Here is a 20,990-nt window from a genome sequence, read left to right on the forward strand (position 1 = left end):
AATTCTTACTGTATTAAAACGTCTAATGAACTATTCAGAGTAACCATTCCAGAACTTCAACTTTTCAAAGTTTTTTTTTTATATATATTGGTCCCCGCTTCATTTGCACTCTTACCACACATAACCCCATCCCACCCTCCCCCTCCCCCCCACCCTTCCGAGCACCACTTTAACAGAAGACATCAATCAAATTATACATGAAGGAGAAAAGAATCCCAGATCTGATGCCATCTACACATTCGATTACGCCTTTCCGCTAGAAGTTTTTCCATCTCGCAGACATGCCTCAATTTTTGGATCCAGCTGGTAATGGTTGGGGTCATGGGCTGTTTCCAATGGGCAGCAATTATAACTCTTGCAGCGCTTATAGCCTGTCCCACAAAAGTAAGCGGAGTGCTAGAAAGACCCGCAGCTCCCACAGAGAATAAGAAAAAGGTCGGGCTCCAAGGTATCGGGCTGCCCGTCCACCTCTGCAACCTGCTGCGGATCGATCTCCAATATGCCCTGACCTTCCTACAGGTCCACCATATGTGTCCCGCTGTGCCCCGCACCCCACAACCCCGTCAGTGTAGGGTAAATGCGCTGGAGACGCTCAGGCGTCAAATACCAACGGTACAGCACCTTCACCGCATTTTCCTTGAAGGGCACATGAGACGACACTCTCACCACAGCCCGCTCCATCTTCTCCCATGTTGCTTCCTCCAAGTCTATGCCCAGCTCCCTCTGCCAGCTCGTCCTGTGAAGTGTGTAATTCGGGGATTGCCTGTTAATAATGTGATAGAGGCGAGAGACCAGCCCACTAGTCTTAGGTGGACCCTCACAGATAGTCTCTAGTGCTGTTTGCTCCCTGGCCACAACCTCCCGAACTGCCCTTGTCTTAAGAAAGGAGGCTAATTGTTTTTCATTTATTTTACTGCAATAGTTGGCTCCTCAAAATTACGTATAAAGTAAAATGAGTGGTAGTTAAGCATTCCTATTGGTGAAAATTAAAATTGGTAGAACAAAATCAGTGTTACTGGTCTGGCTGAGCGGCAGTTCTGCACAGCGGCCATCTGAAGCTTTAGTATATGGGGCAGATAAAAAAAGACCCGTACAGTCCATCCAGTCTGCCCAACAAGATAAACTCATTTTTCATGGTATGTGATACTTTATATGTATACCCGAGTTTGATTTGTCCTTGCTATTCTCAGGGCACAGACTGTAGAAGTCTGCCCAGCACTCTTCTTGTACTAGAAGTTCTGAAGCTAACGTCGAAGACCCTTAAAATTTATACTCCAGCCCATCCATATCTGTTCAGTCACAATCAGGGTACAGACCGTAGAAGTCTGCCCAGCACTGGTTCTGCTTCCCAGTTACCGGTGTTGCCACCCAATCTCCGCTAAGATTCCATAGATCCATTCCTTCTAAACAGGATTCATTTGGGTTTATCCCACACATGTTTGAATTCCATTACCGTTTTCATCTCCACCACCTCCCGCGGGAGGGCATTCCATGTATCTACCACCCTTCCCATGAAAAAATACTCTCCCTCCCTCCCTTCTTCCTTCCCTCCAAGGTCCGGTGTCACTTTCTCTCCCTCTCCCCCTCCACAAAGTCTGGTGTTGCTTTCCTTCCCTCCATCCTTGTCCAACATTTCTCCTTTCTTCCCTGCCCTCCACCCCATCCATGTCCAGCATTTCTTCTCTCTTCCCTTCCCTCCCCTCCATCCATCCATGTCCAGCAACTCTCCATTCTCCCCTGCCCCCTCCATCCATCCATGTCCAGCAACTCTCCATTCTCCCCTACCCTCTCCTCCATCCATCCATATCCAGCAATTTTTCCTCTCTCCCCTGTCCCCTCCATCCATCCATGTCCAGCATCTCTCCTCTGCCCCCTCCATCCATCCATGTCCAGCATCTCTCCCCTGCCCCCTCCATTCATCCATGCCCAGCATCTCTCCCCTGCCCTCCCCTCCATCCATCCATGTCCAGCAATTGTCCTCTCTCCCCTGCCCTCCCCTCCATCCATCCATGTCCAGCAATTCTCCTCTCCCCTGCCCTCCCCTCCTCTCTATGTCCAGCAATCTCTTCTCTCCCCCTCCCCACCCATCCATGCCCAGCAATTCTCCCTGCCCTCCCTCAGCTCCCCGACAGCCTTACTCTCCATTCCTTCCTGCCCCCTCCCCCATGCGTTTAAACCTTTTATTTTCCTCGCAGCGACGGCAGTGAAGCACACAACACAGCGGGCTCGCCTCCAGCCTTTCCCTTCCCTGACACAGTGTCCCGCCCTTGCGGAAACAGGAAATACATCATTGCAAGAAGGCGGGACACTGAGTGAGGGAAGGGAAAGGCTGGAGGCGAGCCCGCTGTGTTGTGTGCTTCACTGCTGTCACTGCAAGGAAAATAAAAGATTTAAACGTGCGCGAGGGGCGGCGGCGGCGGCGGCAGGAAGGAACGAATGAGCAAAGAGGAAGCCTGTCCAGGAGCTGAGGACGGGAAGAGCTGTCTGCAGTGTTGCGCCAGCCCTGCATTGGGGGGGGGGGGGGTGCAATTTCCCCCCCACCCCCCAAACTACACCCATGGGTAGGTGTCTGTTGTTCTGTGGGCGCAGGGGTTATTATTGTTCCTCTTTTTCCACCCACGGTAAAACTTTGAAAATGTTCCCCATTCCTGCAGCTTCACTGCGGATTACTGCAGTTTACCACGATTACCTGCTCCCGTGTCATTCTCTACCCTACAGCACAATTTTTAGTTGGCTTTTATTGCTCTAGGAAATCCCCATTTAAATGCAGAAATCCCTTAGTAATGCTCATTATTGGTGCACTTTACAGTTATTGAAACGATTGTATGAATATATCCAGCAGATTGCCAAGACCTGTCGTTTCTTTCTTTACAACATCCGTAAAATCCGCCCCTTTCTTTCCGAGCACTCTACCAAAACCCTCATCCACACCCTTGTCACCTCTCGTTTGGACTACTGCAATCTGCTTCTTGCTGGCCTCCCACTTAGTCATCTCTCCCCTCTCCAGTCGGTTCAAAACTCTGCTGCCCGTCTCGTCTTCCGCCAGGGTCGCTTTACTCATACTACCCTTCTCCTCAAGACCCTTCACTGGCTCCCTATCCGTTTTCGCATCCTGTTCAAACTTCTTCTACTAACCTATAAATGTACTCACTCTGCTGCTCCCCAAATATCTCTCCACACTCGTCCTTCCCTACACCCCTTCCCGTGCACTCCGCTCCATGGATAAATCCTTCTTATCTGTTCCCTTCTCCACTACTGCCAACTCCAGACTTCGCGCCTTCTGTCTCGCTGCACCCTACGCCTGGAATAAACTTCCTGAGCCCCTACGTCTTGCCCCATCCTTGGCCACCTTTAAATCTAGACTGAAAGCCCACCTCTTTAACATTGCTTTTGACTCGTAACCACTTGTAACCACTCGCCTCCACCTACCCTCCTCTCTTCCTTCCCGTTCACATTAATTGATTTGATTTGCTTACTTTATTTATTTTTTTGTCTATTAGATTGTAAGCTCTTTGAGCAGGGACTGTCTTTCTTCTATGTTTGTGCAGCGCTATAGAAATGCTAAATAGTAGTAGTAGTGTTGTAGTTTTGATTAAAGAAAAATGAGAAGTGAATGGCTTTTTTTTTTTTTTTAATGAAAATGTACCAAGTATGAAGATTATAAAAGTTTGCTTGCTTTTCATTCTTTAGTGAACATTCCTCCAAACAGGCCTCTGCCCACAGACCTAGCAATAGTGATGTATACCAGCGGTTCTACTGGCCGACCAAAGGGCGTGATGATGATCCATAGCAACTTGATATCTGGAATGGCAGGCCAGTGTGAGAGAATACCAGGCTTGGGGTATGTATCACTTGCTCCTATTTGAAAGATCATTTATTACTCGGTTAGAATATATTCTAGGATTTTAGTTGATCTGATTGCAGAAAATTGTGCACGCTTTTAAGGATTTTAGTTGCTGATCCTTTATTTATTTATTGGAATGTATTAAGCACCTTTATGAAGAGATTCACCCAAGGTGATGTACAGCAGGTACAGTTTAACATAAAACTTACAATTTTGTTAAAAGCATAACAATAGTAAAATAACCAAGAATAAACATAAATACAATAAATGAGGTAAACTTGAAAACAGTAAATTGAAACCCAATAATAGAACTACCGTGAAACAGTATCAAATATACAAATTTAACAGCACTGGAATTCAAATACCAGAGGTATAATACAATGTTAGCATAATACTAATGATACACCTAATAAGCATGCATTAGAACATTCAACTAACATACCATGTTTCCCCGAAAATAAGACACTGTCTTATATTAATTTTTGCCCCCAAAAATGCGCTAGGTCTTATTTTCAGGGGCTGTCTTATTTTTCGGGGAAACATTGGGGTTGGATCGTTGTTGGCCGGCCCGCCGTCGCTCCCGGAACTAACCTTAAACGCCTCCTTTCACCTTCGCAGCAAGCAGCAGCAGGGCAGGCCACTTCTTCCTTCCATGTCCTGCCCTCGCCTGACGTAACATCCGCGAGGGCGGGGCACGGAAGGAAGGAGAGGTCTGCCCTGCTGCTGCTTGCTGCGAAGGTGAAAGGAGGCGTTTAAGGTTAGTTCTGGGAGCGACGGAGGGGGGGGGGCCCGGCGACCTCGGGTGGGGGGGGGGGGCGGCCCGGGGGCGGCCTTGTCCGGCTCTCGGTGGCCCTGTTTTCAAACAAAAATTTGCTAGGTCTTACTTTCGGGGGAGGCCTTATATCTACCAATTCAGGAAAACCTCTACTAGGTCTTACTTTCGGGGAAACAGGGTAGATATGATGCTAAAGATTTTCTACAATACAGCTTACCATATAGCTGAGGGACCAAGAACTGATATCTAGTGTGAAGGATCCCTCCGCTCCTCTCAGGAAAACTCTGGTCTCCGGCCCAAGTTTTCTATATGATATTCCACTTAGGTACAACTCCCTGTAAACCTCCAGGTGTACCCTCCGACCTGAGGTACGTCAGCAGTACTATTCCAGCACAGCTCCCGAGACATCCGTCAGGGAAATTATCCCAGCGGTTTCAAGAATGCAATCCCAAAAACAAACAGTTTAGAAAAAATAGTTTTTAATAATGCGGTTCCAAAAGCAAAGCAGTTCAGGAATCTCCACAGCTTCAAAAATGCAGTTCATAAACCAACAGGACAGGAATCTCAGCAGTCCCAATGATGCAATTCAAAATAAGTAATCCCAAAAGCAAAAAAACGTTCCACAAAGGAAAACAAGCAGTTCAAAGAAAACAAACACTTCCAAACAGGCAGTTCAAACAAGCAGTTTAGAAATCCCATCAGCAGTTCAGAGGCAGAGAGCTCCCAGGGGTCCCCTCCCTCCTCTGGCCAGCTCTATCTCCTGGCTTCCTCCCACTTCACCCCGTCGCTCCCTGGCTCCTCCACGATAGCCACTGCCTTTCCTTGTTTACCAAGACCCCGCACCAAGCGGTTACCTGCTGTCTGAACCTTTTACTTGTGGATCTTGCCAGAGCTGCAATCTCCATCGGCTCCTCTTGCCTCACTGCTTCCTCCTTTTCTTCCCTCTTCCATTCCATGGGCTCCTCGCCCCACCCATTCCCCAGATGATCCTCTTCCCCCTGATTAGCTCTGCTTAGAGGCTCCCCCTCCATTCCTGGCCTCCCCTCCGTGTCTTGGGTTTCACCTTTACCTGCCTTTCCCTTGGGCTCCACTGGGGGCTGCTGGGATAGGAAGTCTTTGATTCTGTTGTAAGACTTCCTCAAGGGCTGCTGGGAATCATAGTTTTTACCCTGCCTCCAGCCCTCTTGGGAAAATGATCTATGCTTTCTCCTGACATGTGGAGCTCCCTGAGCTAAGAATCTGGGTTGTCCCCTCCTCTGGGCCTTATCTTCTCCACCGGTGCCCCCCCCCCCCCCCCCCCCCCCCCATCTGTTCCCTTATCCCCTTCTTCACAGTAGATAGGGACAAGATGCGTGGTACAAAGTCAGTTGGGATAATTTGAAGGTTAGCTAAATCAAGGCAATTTCTTTGTATAGTTAAGCAAGAGATAAGGAACTGATCTAAGTTACGGTATGTGCAAGCAAGCTAGTCCAGATGCAGAATAGGTGTATGGTCAGTCACCTTATGTATTAAAGGCTTGGGAGAAGAGCCAGGCTTTTACCTGCTTCCTGATGTAGAGATAGTCTCGAATTATACATAGTCCCTCTGGGAGTAAATTCCAGATCGTGGGGCTACTCCTGAGAAGACTCGCTGTCGGGTATCACGATTTCTTTTGATGAGGGTGCAGATAGTGATGATACTTGAGAGGACCTTAGAGGTCTTAAAGGTGTGTAACGGGCTGACTTATTCTTTACTAGTAAAAAAGGCCCGTTTCTGGAACGAATGAAACGGGCGCTAGCAAGGTTTTCCTGGGAGTGTGTATGTTTGAGAGAGAGAGAGAGAGAGCCAGAGTGAATGTGCGGGTGTGTGACAGAGTGAGACTGTCTGTGTGAGAATGAGAGTGTATGGCAGGGCCCCCTCCCCTGTTCCTAATGCCCCTCACCCCGTTCCCTCCCCTCCTTTTCCTCCTCCTTCCCACACTTTGGGTTCCTTAAGGCTTTCAAAAGTCTATGTACCCCCGTGGCCCTAACGCCCAGTATCCGGATACCCCACCGCTTTCCTCCTCATCCCTCCCCCAAGATGTATTGCCTTCATTATGTATTTTGCTACTATTGATGTTATACATATGTGTTTACTATTCATTTGCATAATTTGCTTGCTATCATGTATAACTGTTGTCATTTATATTCATGTCACTTTTTAACCTTACACATAGCACTACGTATGGAACAAATGTTTCATTTTTATTTTTATTTACACTTGTATTTATATTTTTGTTTTAGACCCCTGAGGAAGGCCTTTTGGCCGAAACACGGACCGTGTAGGGTCTTAATAAATTATTTTTGGCAGTTAACATCTGCGACTTCAGTCTGGTCCTTCTGGATATCTTCCGCTTGACTTGTTGTTTCCTTGTTATCTCTATGCCACCAGCCTTCCAATATGTCGACTCCTTTGCAGACCACCAAGTCTAGTATATGACCCTTTTCATAAGTTGGAGATTTGATCACCTGAATGAATCCTAGAGCTGCCATCGTATCAAGGAAGGCAGCAGCAGTAGTGGTGTCTGGAGTTTCAATGTGTAGGTTAAAGTCTCCCATGATCAGTAACCTAGGGTAGCTCAATTCTTGCACAGATGATGTGGTGGTGCGAGGTGCTCTGTAGACCACGAGCAGCCGCATTGGTTCCTTGTCTCCCAGCTGGATTAGCAGGCATTCTGACCCAGACAGGTGGGGGATGGAGACCCCCTGCACAGTTTGTCTCTTGGACCAGGGCTTGCTACCCCTCCACCCTATTTGCCTTGTCTTGGTTGGTGCAGGATAGTTAATCCTGTGGGGCATAGTTCAGCCAATGGTACTCCTCCACTTTCATCCAGCCAGGTCTCAGTTATTCCAAAGATGTCTAAGTGGTATTCACTGATGACATCATGTATCATAGGATATTTTTTATTGGCTGATCTGGCATTTACTAGGCCCAAGTTTCCAAGTACTGGTCTGTTTGTGGTTGTAGTTTTAGGGGTTACTTGATGGTGGTAGGCAGGTAGCTTCTATTCCACTACAACATCATCATCTTCATTGCGTGGTTCACATACTTGGGAGTATTTTAAAATTTCAATCCCAAATTGAAACTCCGATGCCACATTCAGTGTATTTGAGATTGTGTTGTAGGGTTTTGTGTTTTGGAGGAAGATGGGAAGTAGTGGGTTTAAATCCTAATATATGATAAGTGATTAACACTTGCATTTTTATATAATATCATCCTTATGATGTGTCACCCCCCCCCCCCCCCCCCCCCCGCGTGAATATTTTTGTTTTTAAATACAAACTTGAAGTCCATGTAGAAATTAAGTGGATCTGTCTGACAGGCTAGAATTTCTGGCTGTTTAGATTAATACTGAGCCATTGAAGTGATGGGTCCTGGATGGATGAGGTGGAGATTTTGTAAACTCTCCTGCTTAGGATGCTGGAAAGCAGACAAAACACTATCCTGAAATCTTGCAAGTAGCTATGCTTAGGGATTTTTTTATAGGGTTTAAGCACTCGAATTACTTGCCTTTCCAAACATAAGATCAAGTCAATGTATCTTTAGTGTGGCAGGAAACTGGACAGATTCAGTGGACCAGGTAGAAGATCTTTGCCTGTCGTCATTTACTAAGTAGATCCCGAGTTTGTAACCTTGGCTGCCCTGCAGGGCCGCCGAGAGACTGGACCGGGCCTGGCCCTACCGCCCTCGCCCCTACTGCCCTCACCTCGCCGCCCTGCCCCCTGAGGTCGCTGCCGCCCCTCAACCCGCCCCCCCCCCCCCCCCCCCCCCCCCCCCCCGTCCGCCACCGGGCCAGGCCCCCTGCATTGAAATCGCAGTCTCACCTCCGTGAAAGCAGCGCTGCAGGCAGCAGAACGCCTCCCTTCAGCCCTCCCTCCCTCCTTGTGTCCCACCCTCGCGGAAGTTAGTCAGACAAGGGTGGGACACAGGGAGGGAAGGCGGGCCGAAGGGAGGCGTTCTGCTGCCAGCAGCGCTGCTTTCACAGAGATGAGACTGCGATTTCAATGCAGGGGGCAGGTGGGACTGTGGCGCCGGGCCCTCCTTGGAGGCCCGGGGAATTTTGTCCCCCCCTGCCCCCCCTCCTCTTGGCGGCTATGCTGCCTGTGCTGTAACAAAGTAGTACTGATACTGAGTTCTTGTATGTGCTTGCGAAAAGTTCAGTAACCAAATCCAGAATCACTGTTTTATTCTTTTAAATATGTCTGGAAATGTTCTGAAGTCATAGTACGGAACTTCTGTCCTGCTTGTGGTAACAGTTTGTGTAAGTGTAATTCTGTCCTTCATGGTCATGCAGTGCAGAAAACACAGCAACCTACTTGACTGCCTTTTTAGAATGAAGGATTTGGCTTGTTTGAAATGAAAACTGGAATTTGTCATACTTAAGCACCTTTGGTGTTATCAGTGGAGACATTCAAATGATGTTAAGTTAAATTAACAGGAAAACAGCAAATTAAAGCGGAGATTTTTAACAAGGTATCTTGAGACAGGCTGACCTTCCTCCTCCCAAACTCCTGTTTGGAGCATGTATGAAAATGATGTGTGACCAGAGTAGTACACAGCTTCCACAAATAACTTTGCATTGCTTTAACTTTGTTTTTTCCTGTTATCTGATTTTAATGCTTCTGTTGATGACACCTGTGTGATCTTATTTGTCTGAAGATTAGAGAATCTGTACTAAAGTTTGTTAGACTTCTCACAACTCTATTAATCATGCAACCATTCCCTTTTGTAGCCCAAAGGACACTTACATTGGCTATTTACCTCTGGCTCATGTACTTGAGATGACGGCTGAAATTTCCTGTATTACCTATGGTTGTAGGATTGGTTACTCATCTCCGCTCACCTTGTCTGATCAGGTAAAAATCTATCAGTTCTCAATATGTGAAAAATTACCATATTTTTCGGACTATAAGACGCACCTAGGTTTTAGAGGAGGAAAATAGGAAAAAAAAATTCTTAAAGCAAATAGTGTGGCGGAGATCTGCTGGAGGACCACAGGTTACATAGTAACATAGTAGATGACGGCAGAAAAAGACCTGCATGGTCCATCCAGTCTGCCCAAGATAAACTCATATGTGTATACCTTACCTTGAATTTGTACCTGTCCTTTTCAGGGCACAGACCGTATAAGTCTGCCCAGCAGTATTTCCCGCCTCCCAACCACCAGTCCCGCCTCCCATCACCGGCTCTGGTACAGACCGTATAAGTCTGCCCTCCCCTATCCTCACCTCCCAACCACCACCCCCTCTTCCCCCCAACTGCTCCGCCACCCAATTTCAGCTAAGCTTCTGAGGTTGTGCAACACTCTTGTATGGGGACAGCAGTTTGCACAACCTGTGTGGCTCTGCAGTGGAATTTGTCCTCCCCTGCCATCCATGTCCAACGATTCTCCTCTCTCCCCTGCCCTCCCCTCCATGTCCAGCAATTCTCCTCCCCTCCCCATATCCAGCGATTCGTTCAAAACCCCACCCACCTGCCTGCCCACCCTCAGCTCCCTGACTTTCCGTTCGTGCAACCGTGCTCCCTGCCTTGAAATCTTTAATTTACATACGCGAAGTCGCGGCGAACCAGCAGTAAGTAAAAGCAGCAGGCAGGCAGGCTCGCCTCCTCATCACTTTCCTTCCCTCTCCTCTCAGTGCGTCCTGCCCTCGCAGAAAGGAAGTTACATCAGAGGAAGGCGGGACACACTGAGAGGGAAGGGAAGCAACGAGAATACGAGCCTGCCTGCTGCTTTTACTGCTGGTTCACCGCAACTTCGGGTAAATTAAAGATTTCAAAACAGGGAGCACGGGTGCACGAACGGAAGGGAGCGGGCAGGTGAGCCGGACCTCACAAAAAAAGCACTGGGCAGAGTTGAGGCACGCCGCATGGGGCCCCTTTGAGCGCGAGGCCCTATGCGGTCGCAACGCTCGCCTCGGCCTAAGATCGCCGCCCCCCCCCCCCCCCGCCCCCCAGCGAGCAGGTATGCTACATTTTGGGGGGGAAAAGTGCGTCTTATAGTTCGAAAAATATGGAATTAGTGTAGTGTTAATGTTTACCATTATGTAGTTTAACTTTCTGAGGATGATTTTCAAAGCCACTTACTTGAGTAAGTTGGTTCGTATGAAAATAACCCACCTCTTCTAATCATAGGCGTAGGCTTTCCTAATATGCCTACTTTGAGCTGGGTTAAAAAGATGCATTCCTGGGGGGGGGGGGGGGGGGGGGAGGAAAGCAAATATATACGTGTTGTTTTCAAGTGTGCACGCCTTTGCATGCACCTTGTCTGTGCTAGATAATTTTCAGATAAGACTTGGGTAATTTCTTATTGAAAGTTAGTACAAAATATGCATTTTTAAGAAGGTGACTTTTTTTGCAGGGCACCTAGGCTATGAAGGCACAAAGGCATTTGTTGCAGCAGTTTTTATATGTCAGTGTATGTGCTTTATAAAATTTTTCTTGCCCAAAAGCCGCTGCGCAGTTATTCCTGCTTCTAGACAGGAATAATTGTGTATATGTGTCAGTAAGAATGGACACTTAATATGTGTGTATTATAAGATAAGTGCATAAGTACTGATCCTGTCCCCCTGGGAGTACCTACATGTATATCACACAAAAGTAGGTATTATGGGGCAGTTATGTAACTTGGCACACCCCGAGTGTCAATTTTATAATGGCATCTGGGTGCAGGCTCCAAGAGATGGGAGGGTGGGGGTATGAAAGAGGCAGACAGACAATGGGAGAAGGCTGGAGAGGTGGAGGAATGAGGGAGAGGGGGGGGAGAGACACTGGGTGGAGGTATATGAGGGAGACACGCTGGATGAAGGCTGAAGGTATTTCTATTATTGATGATTAATTTTTTAATGAATTGTACACCATCTTGACCTTTTAGACTTGATGGAGTATCAAGATGAAATAAACTAAACTATCGTATTCTATAACTATGCTCATATTACCCCTCTCCTCAAGTCACTTCATTGGCTCCCTATCCGTTTCCGCATACAGTTCAAACTCCTCTTATTGACTTACAAGCGCATTCACTCTGCAGCTCCTCAGTACCTCTCCACTCTCATCTCTCCCTACACCCCTCCCCGGGAACTCTGCTCGCTGGGTAAATCTCTCTTATCTTCACCCTTCTTCTCCACCACTAACTCCAGACTCCGTTCCTTTTATCTTGCCGCACCATATGCCTGGAATAGACTTCCTGAGCCGGTATGTCAAGCCTCATCTCGGGACATCTTCAAATCTAAGCTAAAAACCCACCTTTTTGATGCTGCTTTTAATTCCTAACCCTTATTCACTTGTTCAGAACCCTTATTTTATCATCCTCACTTTAATATTCCCTTATCTCTTGTTTGGCCTGTTTGTCTGTCCTAATTAGATTGTAAGCTCTGTCGAGCAGGGACTGTATCTCCATGTTCAAGTGTAAAGCGCTACGTACGTCCAGTAGCGCTATAGAAATGATAAGTAGTAGTAGTAGTAGTATAACTGCGGATCCACGTGGAAGTGCCGTTATAGAATTGGCACTTAGCGCATCCCGGTACCTAATTTTGGGCACCCTAAGTACAATTCCCCTATAAATGTATACAAGAGATCAGGCAGAGAAACACGCTTTTCAGGCATTTAGTATCAGTCCAATTGAGAAGCAGGGGTTAGGCTTCTAAAGTTGGATTTTCAGTGTTGATTTACAGGGAAACTTCAGGGATAGTCCTGATTATGTATTTTGGCAGACTTCTTTGGCATAGCGTTACTTGTTCTTTGGCCCCTGGTCCGTAGGAGCAAGTTGAGTAAACTGTATGTGTCTGCTAAGTGCTTATTTTACCACCACCTACTACACTAATGCTTCTAATGGGAATAGTATTCTGGAAATGTAGTACTTTGCCACTGTAGGGTTTTTCATTTTAAAAACAATTGTAAGCAAAGATTTTTAAAACAGTTGTATTTGAACTTTGAAACTCATGATGGAAACTGGATTGCTTTTAAATATGAACACTTTGACTTTCCAGACTCTGAGGTATATGCTTTTCTTAGTTTCACGTACCGTTTTGTCACGGTACTAACTAGGGCCCTGGTCTTTCACAGTGCCATCAAAAAGGCAGCAAAATTCCCTCAGGATCGGTGTGACAGCCCGAGGAATTGTTGGGTACAAATGGTGAAGGGGTTGCTGGTGGAACCAATAGTCATCTCTCCTTCCCTGGCGTATTTCCATACGCTGATTGGCTTCAGGAAGAGGAGAAGAGCGGTGGCAGTATATGGGTTCATGACTTCTGCCTGGGCTGCTTTGAACCCTGCGACCATACAGTGTCCCATGCAGTTTAAAAGAGCACTTAGGACCAGGTGAAAGAGGAGGATCATGACCTAGCCCACTGTCATACCTCTGCTGTCCTCATTCTGACCCGAGATCAGCATGGCAGGAAGGAGGATTGATGAGGGAGGGATAGGATAATGTGTGAAACAGATAGATGAGAAATGGAAGGCTTGTGAAATAAGGGATGGAGAATGAGCAGGGTGTGAAAGGTGGAATGGAAGAGTGGAATGTGTGGAAGGGGGTTGGTAGATGGGCCAGAAAAAGACAGAAAAAAGACTGAGGATAGAGAGGAAAAGGAGAGAAGAGACCTGGATGGGAAAGGGAGCAAGTGAAGAATGACAAAGGTGGAAATTGGGAGGAGGGGGGTTGTAAGTGAGGGACTAAGGACATCATAGGAGCTGACTCTGGAGGTGCTTGAGCAACTCCCCAATATTGAAGAAGTTCCTTGACTGTGTCCAGGGAGAGATGATTTTCATTTGGTTTAATACCACCAATAATTTTGAAAAGTTGGCTTTTGAAGGACATGGAATGGGGTAGTGAAGAGGGTATGAGGGGAAGCAATTCTGGAGCCAGGGAGAGATGACACCTTCTCTCTAGACTCCTCTTCCTCATTCTTCCATAGGTCAAGCCCTTGCCAGAATCTCAGCGCCTCCGTTCCCTCTTGCATTTTTTCCATCTCACATCCTTCTCTTCCTACCTCCATCTCCCATCCTTCTCTTCCTACCTCCGTATCCTCTTTTCCTAATCTTAACCTTTAAACATCTCTTTTCCTCTCTTCTCCCATATTGATAACCCAAAGCTCCCAAAAGACTGTAATTATTTAGACACAAACACAAGGCTGGACAATAACTTTCGGACTGGCTTTCAATCCATGGCAGTTATCATTTTTTAAGCTGCTGACAGGACTGTATCCATACAAAATTTTAAAAACTAAACATAAAATCTTAAACTTAATTCTGAAAATGTGCTATTCTAAGAAGAATGTCAAAATGCTGGCACAGTAACCACAACACTGTTTTTTGAGAGGGAGAGATGTAATTCCAGACCTGGCTTCTGATCCTGTGACTACAGACCTTGCAAGGGTAGCAGACACAGCTCCCAGAGAAGAAAGGAAGGGCACCTGACTAGTCAATGCAGAATGCACCTGTTCAGTGCTTCTTGGTTAGGGCCTCCAAGCTGTAATGGTCAGCTTTGGGAAGGAACATAATGAATGAAACACCCCTGATAACTCTGCTTATGAAGCTTCTCTGTACTCAAGAGAAGTATAGACTCGAATGCCCAGCTTTGAGCAGTGGGTAGCTGCTGGACAAATTAGTGGGGTTTTTTTTCCTTCAATTAGCTAGTTATCTGGAAAATCTTTTTTTTTTCTGTTTCATTTTTTATTTTAATTTGTTTTAAACACTACATTTAAAAGCTTCAAGAAAGCACTAAAAATGCAACACATTCCCCTCAGCCTTAAACATTCCCCCAACCTATACATCAGATTACTATATCCCCCCCCCCCCTTCGCTTGTAACCAACCACCAATTGTATCTTTGGGAAACTGGCTAGCTGCACTGAAAATCTGTCTGAGGGTGTATGTGCTCTGCATGGGCGTAATCCATGTCTTGTGTTAAGAATTCTAGATTCTTGCTGGTGGCAGTTGTAAGACCCTACTTGAGTCTATTTGAAAATTATGTGCTCCCACAGTAGCTCTGTCGTAGGCCTAATAGGGTGGTCTTGTGTAAGGGTATATTCTAGTTCTTTACTCTGTCTTCCCCAATGCTCATGTTTTCAGTGTACCCCTAATGAATATGCATGAAGGATTTACATACAGTAGGGGTAGAAGGCATGCAAACTTCTCTCATGCATATTCGTTAAGGATATCCTGAAAACCTGACCCATTGGCAGCCCTCAGACCAGAAGTGAAGACCAAGGTTCTAGTGTTCCGTACACCTGACTTAAGTTGGCTTTGAATTCATTGGGCAGCAGTACCTCAAACTTGCTGTACAAAAGAGGACAATGCAGGGACTTTGCATTAACAGCTTTCTCTTTGCATTCTCTCCCATGTAAATAATTTCTGTCCTAAGAACATTCTGTCAGTCTTAAGCATAGCTGAAAATGATTCACCCTGTTGTACATACTGGTTGCAGGTTTTTGTTCATATCCACTTACAGTTATATTTGTGTGTCTTTTTTTGCATTTCTGCAGTCCAGTAAAATAAAGAAGGGAAGCAAAGGAGATTGTACAGTACTGAAGCCAACACTGATGGCTGCTGTGCCCGTAAGTACAAGAGTACTTCCCTTTCTCCATCTCCTATCACAGTAAGACCACAGTCAAACACTGTACACCCTAAAACTATTTGCGGTGCTCTTCGTATTTCTTTGCTGGTAATACCACAAACAGTAACTGTTGGCTCTGCACCCTTTCTTTCAGAATCATACTGTCATTGGGGTGTGTAAGTTTGTTTGTTTGATCTAGCATTTTCCTCCTCCTTTGTACTGCCAGTTACATTGGAATCGGGGCTGGGACCTAGACATTATGCGCTTTCAACCACAACTACTCAGGGATTTCACCCCCCTCCCCTTTTATTTTATATCCCCTTGCTCACAATATACCTTATCCAATCCTTGCAGTGATGGTGCTGGGCTGGATGCTCGAATAGCGCTCATTCTGGAATACTGCAATCATAGGCCCTACATCCGGCCACCAGATTTTGCCCTTAGGTAATAATCCTCCCTTCCCACCTCTACAGTGTCCACAGTCAATGGGGGGGGGGGGGGGGGAGGCTGAACCAGGAGCTTATCATACAATAATGCACAGCATTCACCAGGTGAATCACCAGGCCAGCCTTGACACCTTTATTCTAAGGCAGGGGCAGGCAACCTCTGTCCTCGAGAAACGCAACCCAGGATTTCCCCAATGAATATGCATGAGATCTATTTGTATGCATTTCAGGGGAAACCCTGAAAACCTGGCTGGATTGTGGCCCTTGAGGACTGAGGTTGCCCATCCCTGCTGTAAAGAGTGTTTGTTTACACATTGAGCAAATAATTATGATTGCCATGCTAGTCCACTTGGATATTTTGTGGTGATACCTTGTCATTGGATTAACTTAATGTTTCTTTGACCAGCTTTCAGGGGGGATTTAATTCCAGACCTGGCTTCTGATCCTTTTGTCTAGAGACATTGCAAGGGCAGCAGACATTGGAAGAAGAGAAGGGAGCTTCCCCCTCCCTCCTTCACTGGACATGCGCACAAGAGCTGTCTCTACAGCACAGCTCTTGTGTGCATGTTCCAACCAATGCTCAACACTAACAGTGTGCATATAATTTGCACACTGTTAGTGTTGCGTATTGGTTGCTAAACGGAAAAAAAAAATTGGTGCTTTACTCGTTTTTTTTTTTTTCCCGGCGTTGTAGAAAACAGCGCCAGAGTTCTGTGCATCTCTCCTTTAGAAATGTATTGTCTTTTAAGAATGAGCATTCTTAATTGTGCTTCCTTTTAAACATAGAGGTTAGATACAGATGTTTATCTTCTAGGGAAGCATACTGCTAACTCTCTGTGCCACCCTTTGGCTTTTGTGCTGCAAGTGTCAATGAGTCTGAGACAAGTTGGGAGGAGAGGGAAACCTCCTGATGCGCTGCTTGGAGGATGTCTTAAATAACATTCTGAGTTGTCTCTAATGTGAAATAGTATTTGCAGTTTATTTTTGGGTTTACTATAAATAAGCTGATGTCAGCACAGTACAAAAAACATGAAAGTTCTGTAAGTGTTTTGTTTTTTTGTTTTTTTTTTTACAAATTTTTTATAGGAAATCATGGACCGTATTTATAAAAACGTCATGTGTAAAGTGCAGGAAATGAACTATATCCAGAGAACCCTATTCAAGATCGGGTATGACTACAAACTGGAACAGATTAAGAGGGGCTATGATGCACCCCTATGCAATTTGTAAGTAGCATTTTTAACTTGCATTTTTATCCAAGATGAATATCTGGCCTTTATTTCACTGCAGATCCCAGTATTCCCATGTACTGCTGCCTGTCAGCCAGCTTTCTAGTGTTGTCTCTTTCACTCAGCCAATCGTGTGATTGTGTTTGTATGACCACTTCTCCTTCCTTCCTTCCTTTCTTCACACAGACTTCTTCCCTTCATTTTTTCATATTTGCTCCATAATATGTGCAGCTGTTTTTTTCTGGTTTGGATTACTATGGTAGGCTCTTTCCTGGCATCCCTTGTTCTGAAATCTGCTTCCTGTATTTTCTTCTGTGCCCTGGCCATTCCCTGGTCTCTTCTTTGCTTCCTATATTGACTCCTCAGTCAGCTTTCATGCCTGACGGTAACAGTTGGCAATAATATAAATGTATTCAAGGTCTTGCACCTTACTACATTTTCTCCTTGTCCTTTGCTATGCTCCCTCCCTCACACCCCATTTTCTCCATCCTCTGCCTTAAAATGGGCCACCTCTTTGTTTTCTTACATTTGTCCTAGTTGCACCTCCTTCTGATATTCAGAGGCATTCCTCTCCCCCTCCGCACTTTCTGGTCCAAACTGAAATATTGTGTACTTCTGTCAGCAGGCTCCCCCTCATATTACTCTTCTTCTTCACTTGTCGACTTCAGGTTTTTTTTTTCCCCTATCATATTGCTAATATGTTGTATAATTTGTAAACTGTTACAGACGATCACCAGAGAAAAATAGTCATAGTAACATAGTAGATGACGGCAGAAAAAGACCTACACGGTCCATCCAGTCTGCCCAAGAAGATAAATTCCTATGTGCTACTTTTTTTATTTGTACTGTCCTCTTCAGGGCACAGACCGTATAAGTCTGGCCAGCACTATCCCCGCCTCCCAACCACCAACCCCGCCTCCCACCACCAGCTCTGGCACAGATTGTATGTCTGCCCAGCACTATCCTCGCCTCCCAACTACCAGTCCCGCCTCCCACCACCGGCTCTGGCACAGACCGTATAAGTCTGCTCAGCACTATCTCCGCCGCCCAACCACCAGCCCCGGCACAGACCGTATATGTCTGCCCAGCACTAGCCCCGCCTCCCAACCACCAGCTCTGCCACCCATTCTAGGCTAAGCTCCTGAGGATCCCTTCCTTCTGCACAGGATTCCTTTATGTTTATCCCACGCATGTTTGAATTCCGTTACCGTTTTCATCTCCACCACCTCCCGCGGGAGGGCATTCCAAGTATCCACCACTCTCTCCGTGAAAAAGTACTTCCTGACATTCTTCTTGAGTCTTAGTCAAGCAAAATAGATCTGAATCCAGACTCTCCCACAAAATTAAACTTGCAGAGTTTGGTGCATTAGAATCTTCACGTTGATTCATTGCCACCCAGAGTCTTTTATAGCTGCTATGCTGCAATTTGTTTTTACTTGATGATACGGCTGTGAATTAGTCGAGTTAACTAACACAATGAACTAGTTTATTTTGAGTGATTTAAAATTTTAATTACAATTAATCTTGTTCCAGCATTGCTGTACTTGCCTGGGTTGCAGGCAGCGTCTGCAATGCAAGCAGGCTTCCTCCATCGGCCTCGAGAGCCTGCCTGCAGCTACAGAAACGGAAGTTGCATCAGAGGAGGTGGGACACGGCTGCAGGAAAGCTTTTTGGGCCAGCGGAGGAAGCCTGCTCTGACCTGGCAAGTGTTTTGATGCTGGACCAGTTAATTTAAGATTAAAAATTTTTAATCATCCAACGGCCCTATTTGATAGGAAACAATCTGTGTACATTTAGCACTGGCTTGGTGTGGCTCTCAAGTCACTAATGATTTTGGGTTTTGCTCACTACTCACTTCAAACTTGTTACTATTCCCCCCCCCCCCCCACGCTCATTTATGAGAAACCTCCTTAAATCTGCTGTGAGGATAAACTGCTGGAACTGTGAGGATAAACGCCTGGAACAAACTCCCTGAGCCCATACGCCGTGCCCCCTCCCTACCCATCTTCAAATCAATGCTCAAAGCCCACCTCTTCAATGTCGCCTTCGGCACCTAACCACTACACCTCTTCTCAGGAGAACTTATCTACCCCAACTTGACATTTCGTCCTTTAGATTGTAAGCTCTTCTGAGCAGGGACCGTCCTTAATTGTTAATTTGTACAGCGCTGCGTAACCCTAGTAGCGCTCTAGAAATGTTAAGTAGTAGTAGTAGTAACTAGTAAAAAAAGGCCCGTTTTGGTATGAAATCAAACGGGCGCTAGCAAGGTTATCCCTCTCGCCCTCCCTCACTCTCTCCCTCTGTCCCCTCCAAGTCCCACGGCCCCCTTTCTTCCCTTCCGATTTCCAGGCCCGCCCTCCCTCCCTCTGTCTCCTTCTCTGTGTCCCTCCCCCGAGTTCCAGTCCCCCCTCTTCTCTGTCTCACAGACACGTCTTTGCGATGCCTTCACCCGTGGCCCTCCCCTCCCCGACACTGGCCCCGCCCATCCCCTACATGCACGTCGCACCCCCTCCAAAATCGCCAACCCCCTCTGCTACCCTCCCCTCCCCCCCTCTTACCGGGGTCCCAGCGGCAGCAGTGAAGAGCCTCGCAAGTCTGCTGCCTTCCCTTCTCTTCGCTCTCAGCTCTGACTCTGGTCTCGCCCTCATTTCCTGTTTCCGCAAGGGCGAGGACCAGAGGCTCTTCACTGCTGCCGCCGGGACCCCGGTAAGAGGGGGGGAGGGGAGGGTAGCAGAGGGGGGGGGGGGGGTTGGCGATTTTGGGGGGGGGGCGACGTGCACGTAGGGACGTCTCTGCCCGCTCCTGCTGTTCTTCAACACGCGTCTCTCACTGGGATCGTAACCTCCTGCTGACGTCAGGCAAGCAGGGTTCTACTGCCGGCCAGTGACGTCAGCAGGTGGTTACAATCCCAGCGAGACACTTTAGAACGTTCACATAGCAAATTATTATATTAGACTGAGAAGAGTTAACATTTTGTTTTCCTGGCTTTCCTGATGAAGAGTTTTTGGTAGTTCTAGGTTCTGTTAGTGATGGCCAAAACTACACTAACGCAGGCCACTTTTTAGGGCACCTTAGTAAAAGGACCCCTTTGTGACTATTCAACTTTCTGAGCTGTACCGTTTGCACAAACCATCAATATAATCTGTTTCAGTTAACTTGCTTTCCTTTTCTAGTTGGAAGGGCAGGCAGTGTATTTCCGCCTTGGGTGAATCTTGTCATAAAGGCGGTTAATAAATCCCAATAAATAAAAGTTTCCTGTATTTAGATCTGTTTTCTCTTCTTTTTCAGATTATTATTTAAAAAGGTGAAGGCATTACTTGGAGGGAACGTGCGGATGATGCTGTCAGGAGGTGCTCCCCTTTCCCCCCAGACACAGCGCTTTATGAATATTTGCTTCTGCTGCCCTGTTGGCCAGGGCTATGGATTAACAGAAACATGCGGTGCTGGCACAATTACTGAAGGTCAGTGTTTCATCTTTCATCTTTATTTACAGCTTTAGAGCTTTGAGTTAGACTGGGGGGGGGGGGGAGTTTTGCGCATATCTTTCAGCTGCGATAAAATTCAAGAGCAACTATATGTGGAAACTTTTTTACTATGGGGCATTTTTACTATCTATATATATAAAAGGCAAGACCAACGTTCTGAAGCCTCCAGCCGGAAGTGTGAAGCGCCAGAGATATCCAGTTTCCCCATGAGTGAAGGAAAACAGCACAGCACGAAATCCCTCTCTCTGTAACAGTGAAGGACTCAGAGGGGGGAGGGGAGAGAGATGCCCTCACTCTCTCTGTAACACAGAACAGCAGGAAACTTAACACTGAAGGACTGGACTCGGAGGGGGGAGGGGGAGGGAGAGAGGGCAGGGACACACACACTCCCACATGCACACTCTGAAGAAAACCTTGCTAGCCCCCGTTTCATTTGCATCAGAAACGGGGCTTTTTTACTATCTATATATATAAAAGGCAAGACCAACGTTCTGAAGCCTCCAGCCGGAAGTGTGAAGCGCCAGAGATATCCGGTTTCCCCATGAGTGAAGGAAAACAGCACAGCACGAAATCCCTCTCTCTGTAACAGTGAAGGACTCGGAGGGGGGAGGGGAGAGAGATGCCCTCACTCTCTCTGTAACACAG

The 20,990-nt window shown here is 46.6% G+C and overlaps 1 protein-coding gene across 4 annotated transcripts in view; it reads left to right on the top strand.

Annotated features, from left to right (window-relative positions):
• Nucleotides 1–20,990, top strand: part of ACSL4 (acyl-CoA synthetase long chain family member 4) — a 129,051-nt gene that overhangs the window by 87,710 nt on the left and 20,351 nt on the right. For all 4 annotated transcript variants that reach the window (XM_030210927.1, XM_030210930.1, XM_030210929.1 and 1 more), the window contains 5 exons: nt 3,691–3,841; nt 9,370–9,493; nt 15,115–15,186; nt 16,718–16,857; nt 20,149–20,321. In XM_030210927.1, the coding sequence (XP_030066787.1) occupies nt 3,691–3,841; nt 9,370–9,493; nt 15,115–15,186; nt 16,718–16,857; nt 20,149–20,321 (660 nt within the window). The remainder of the gene's footprint in view (nt 1–3,690; nt 3,842–9,369; nt 9,494–15,114; nt 15,187–16,717; nt 16,858–20,148; nt 20,322–20,990) is intronic.

Source organism: Microcaecilia unicolor, chromosome 7 (assembly GCF_901765095.1).
Source record: "Microcaecilia unicolor chromosome 7, aMicUni1.1, whole genome shotgun sequence".
Lineage (NCBI taxonomy): Eukaryota > Metazoa > Chordata > Amphibia > Gymnophiona > Siphonopidae > Microcaecilia > Microcaecilia unicolor.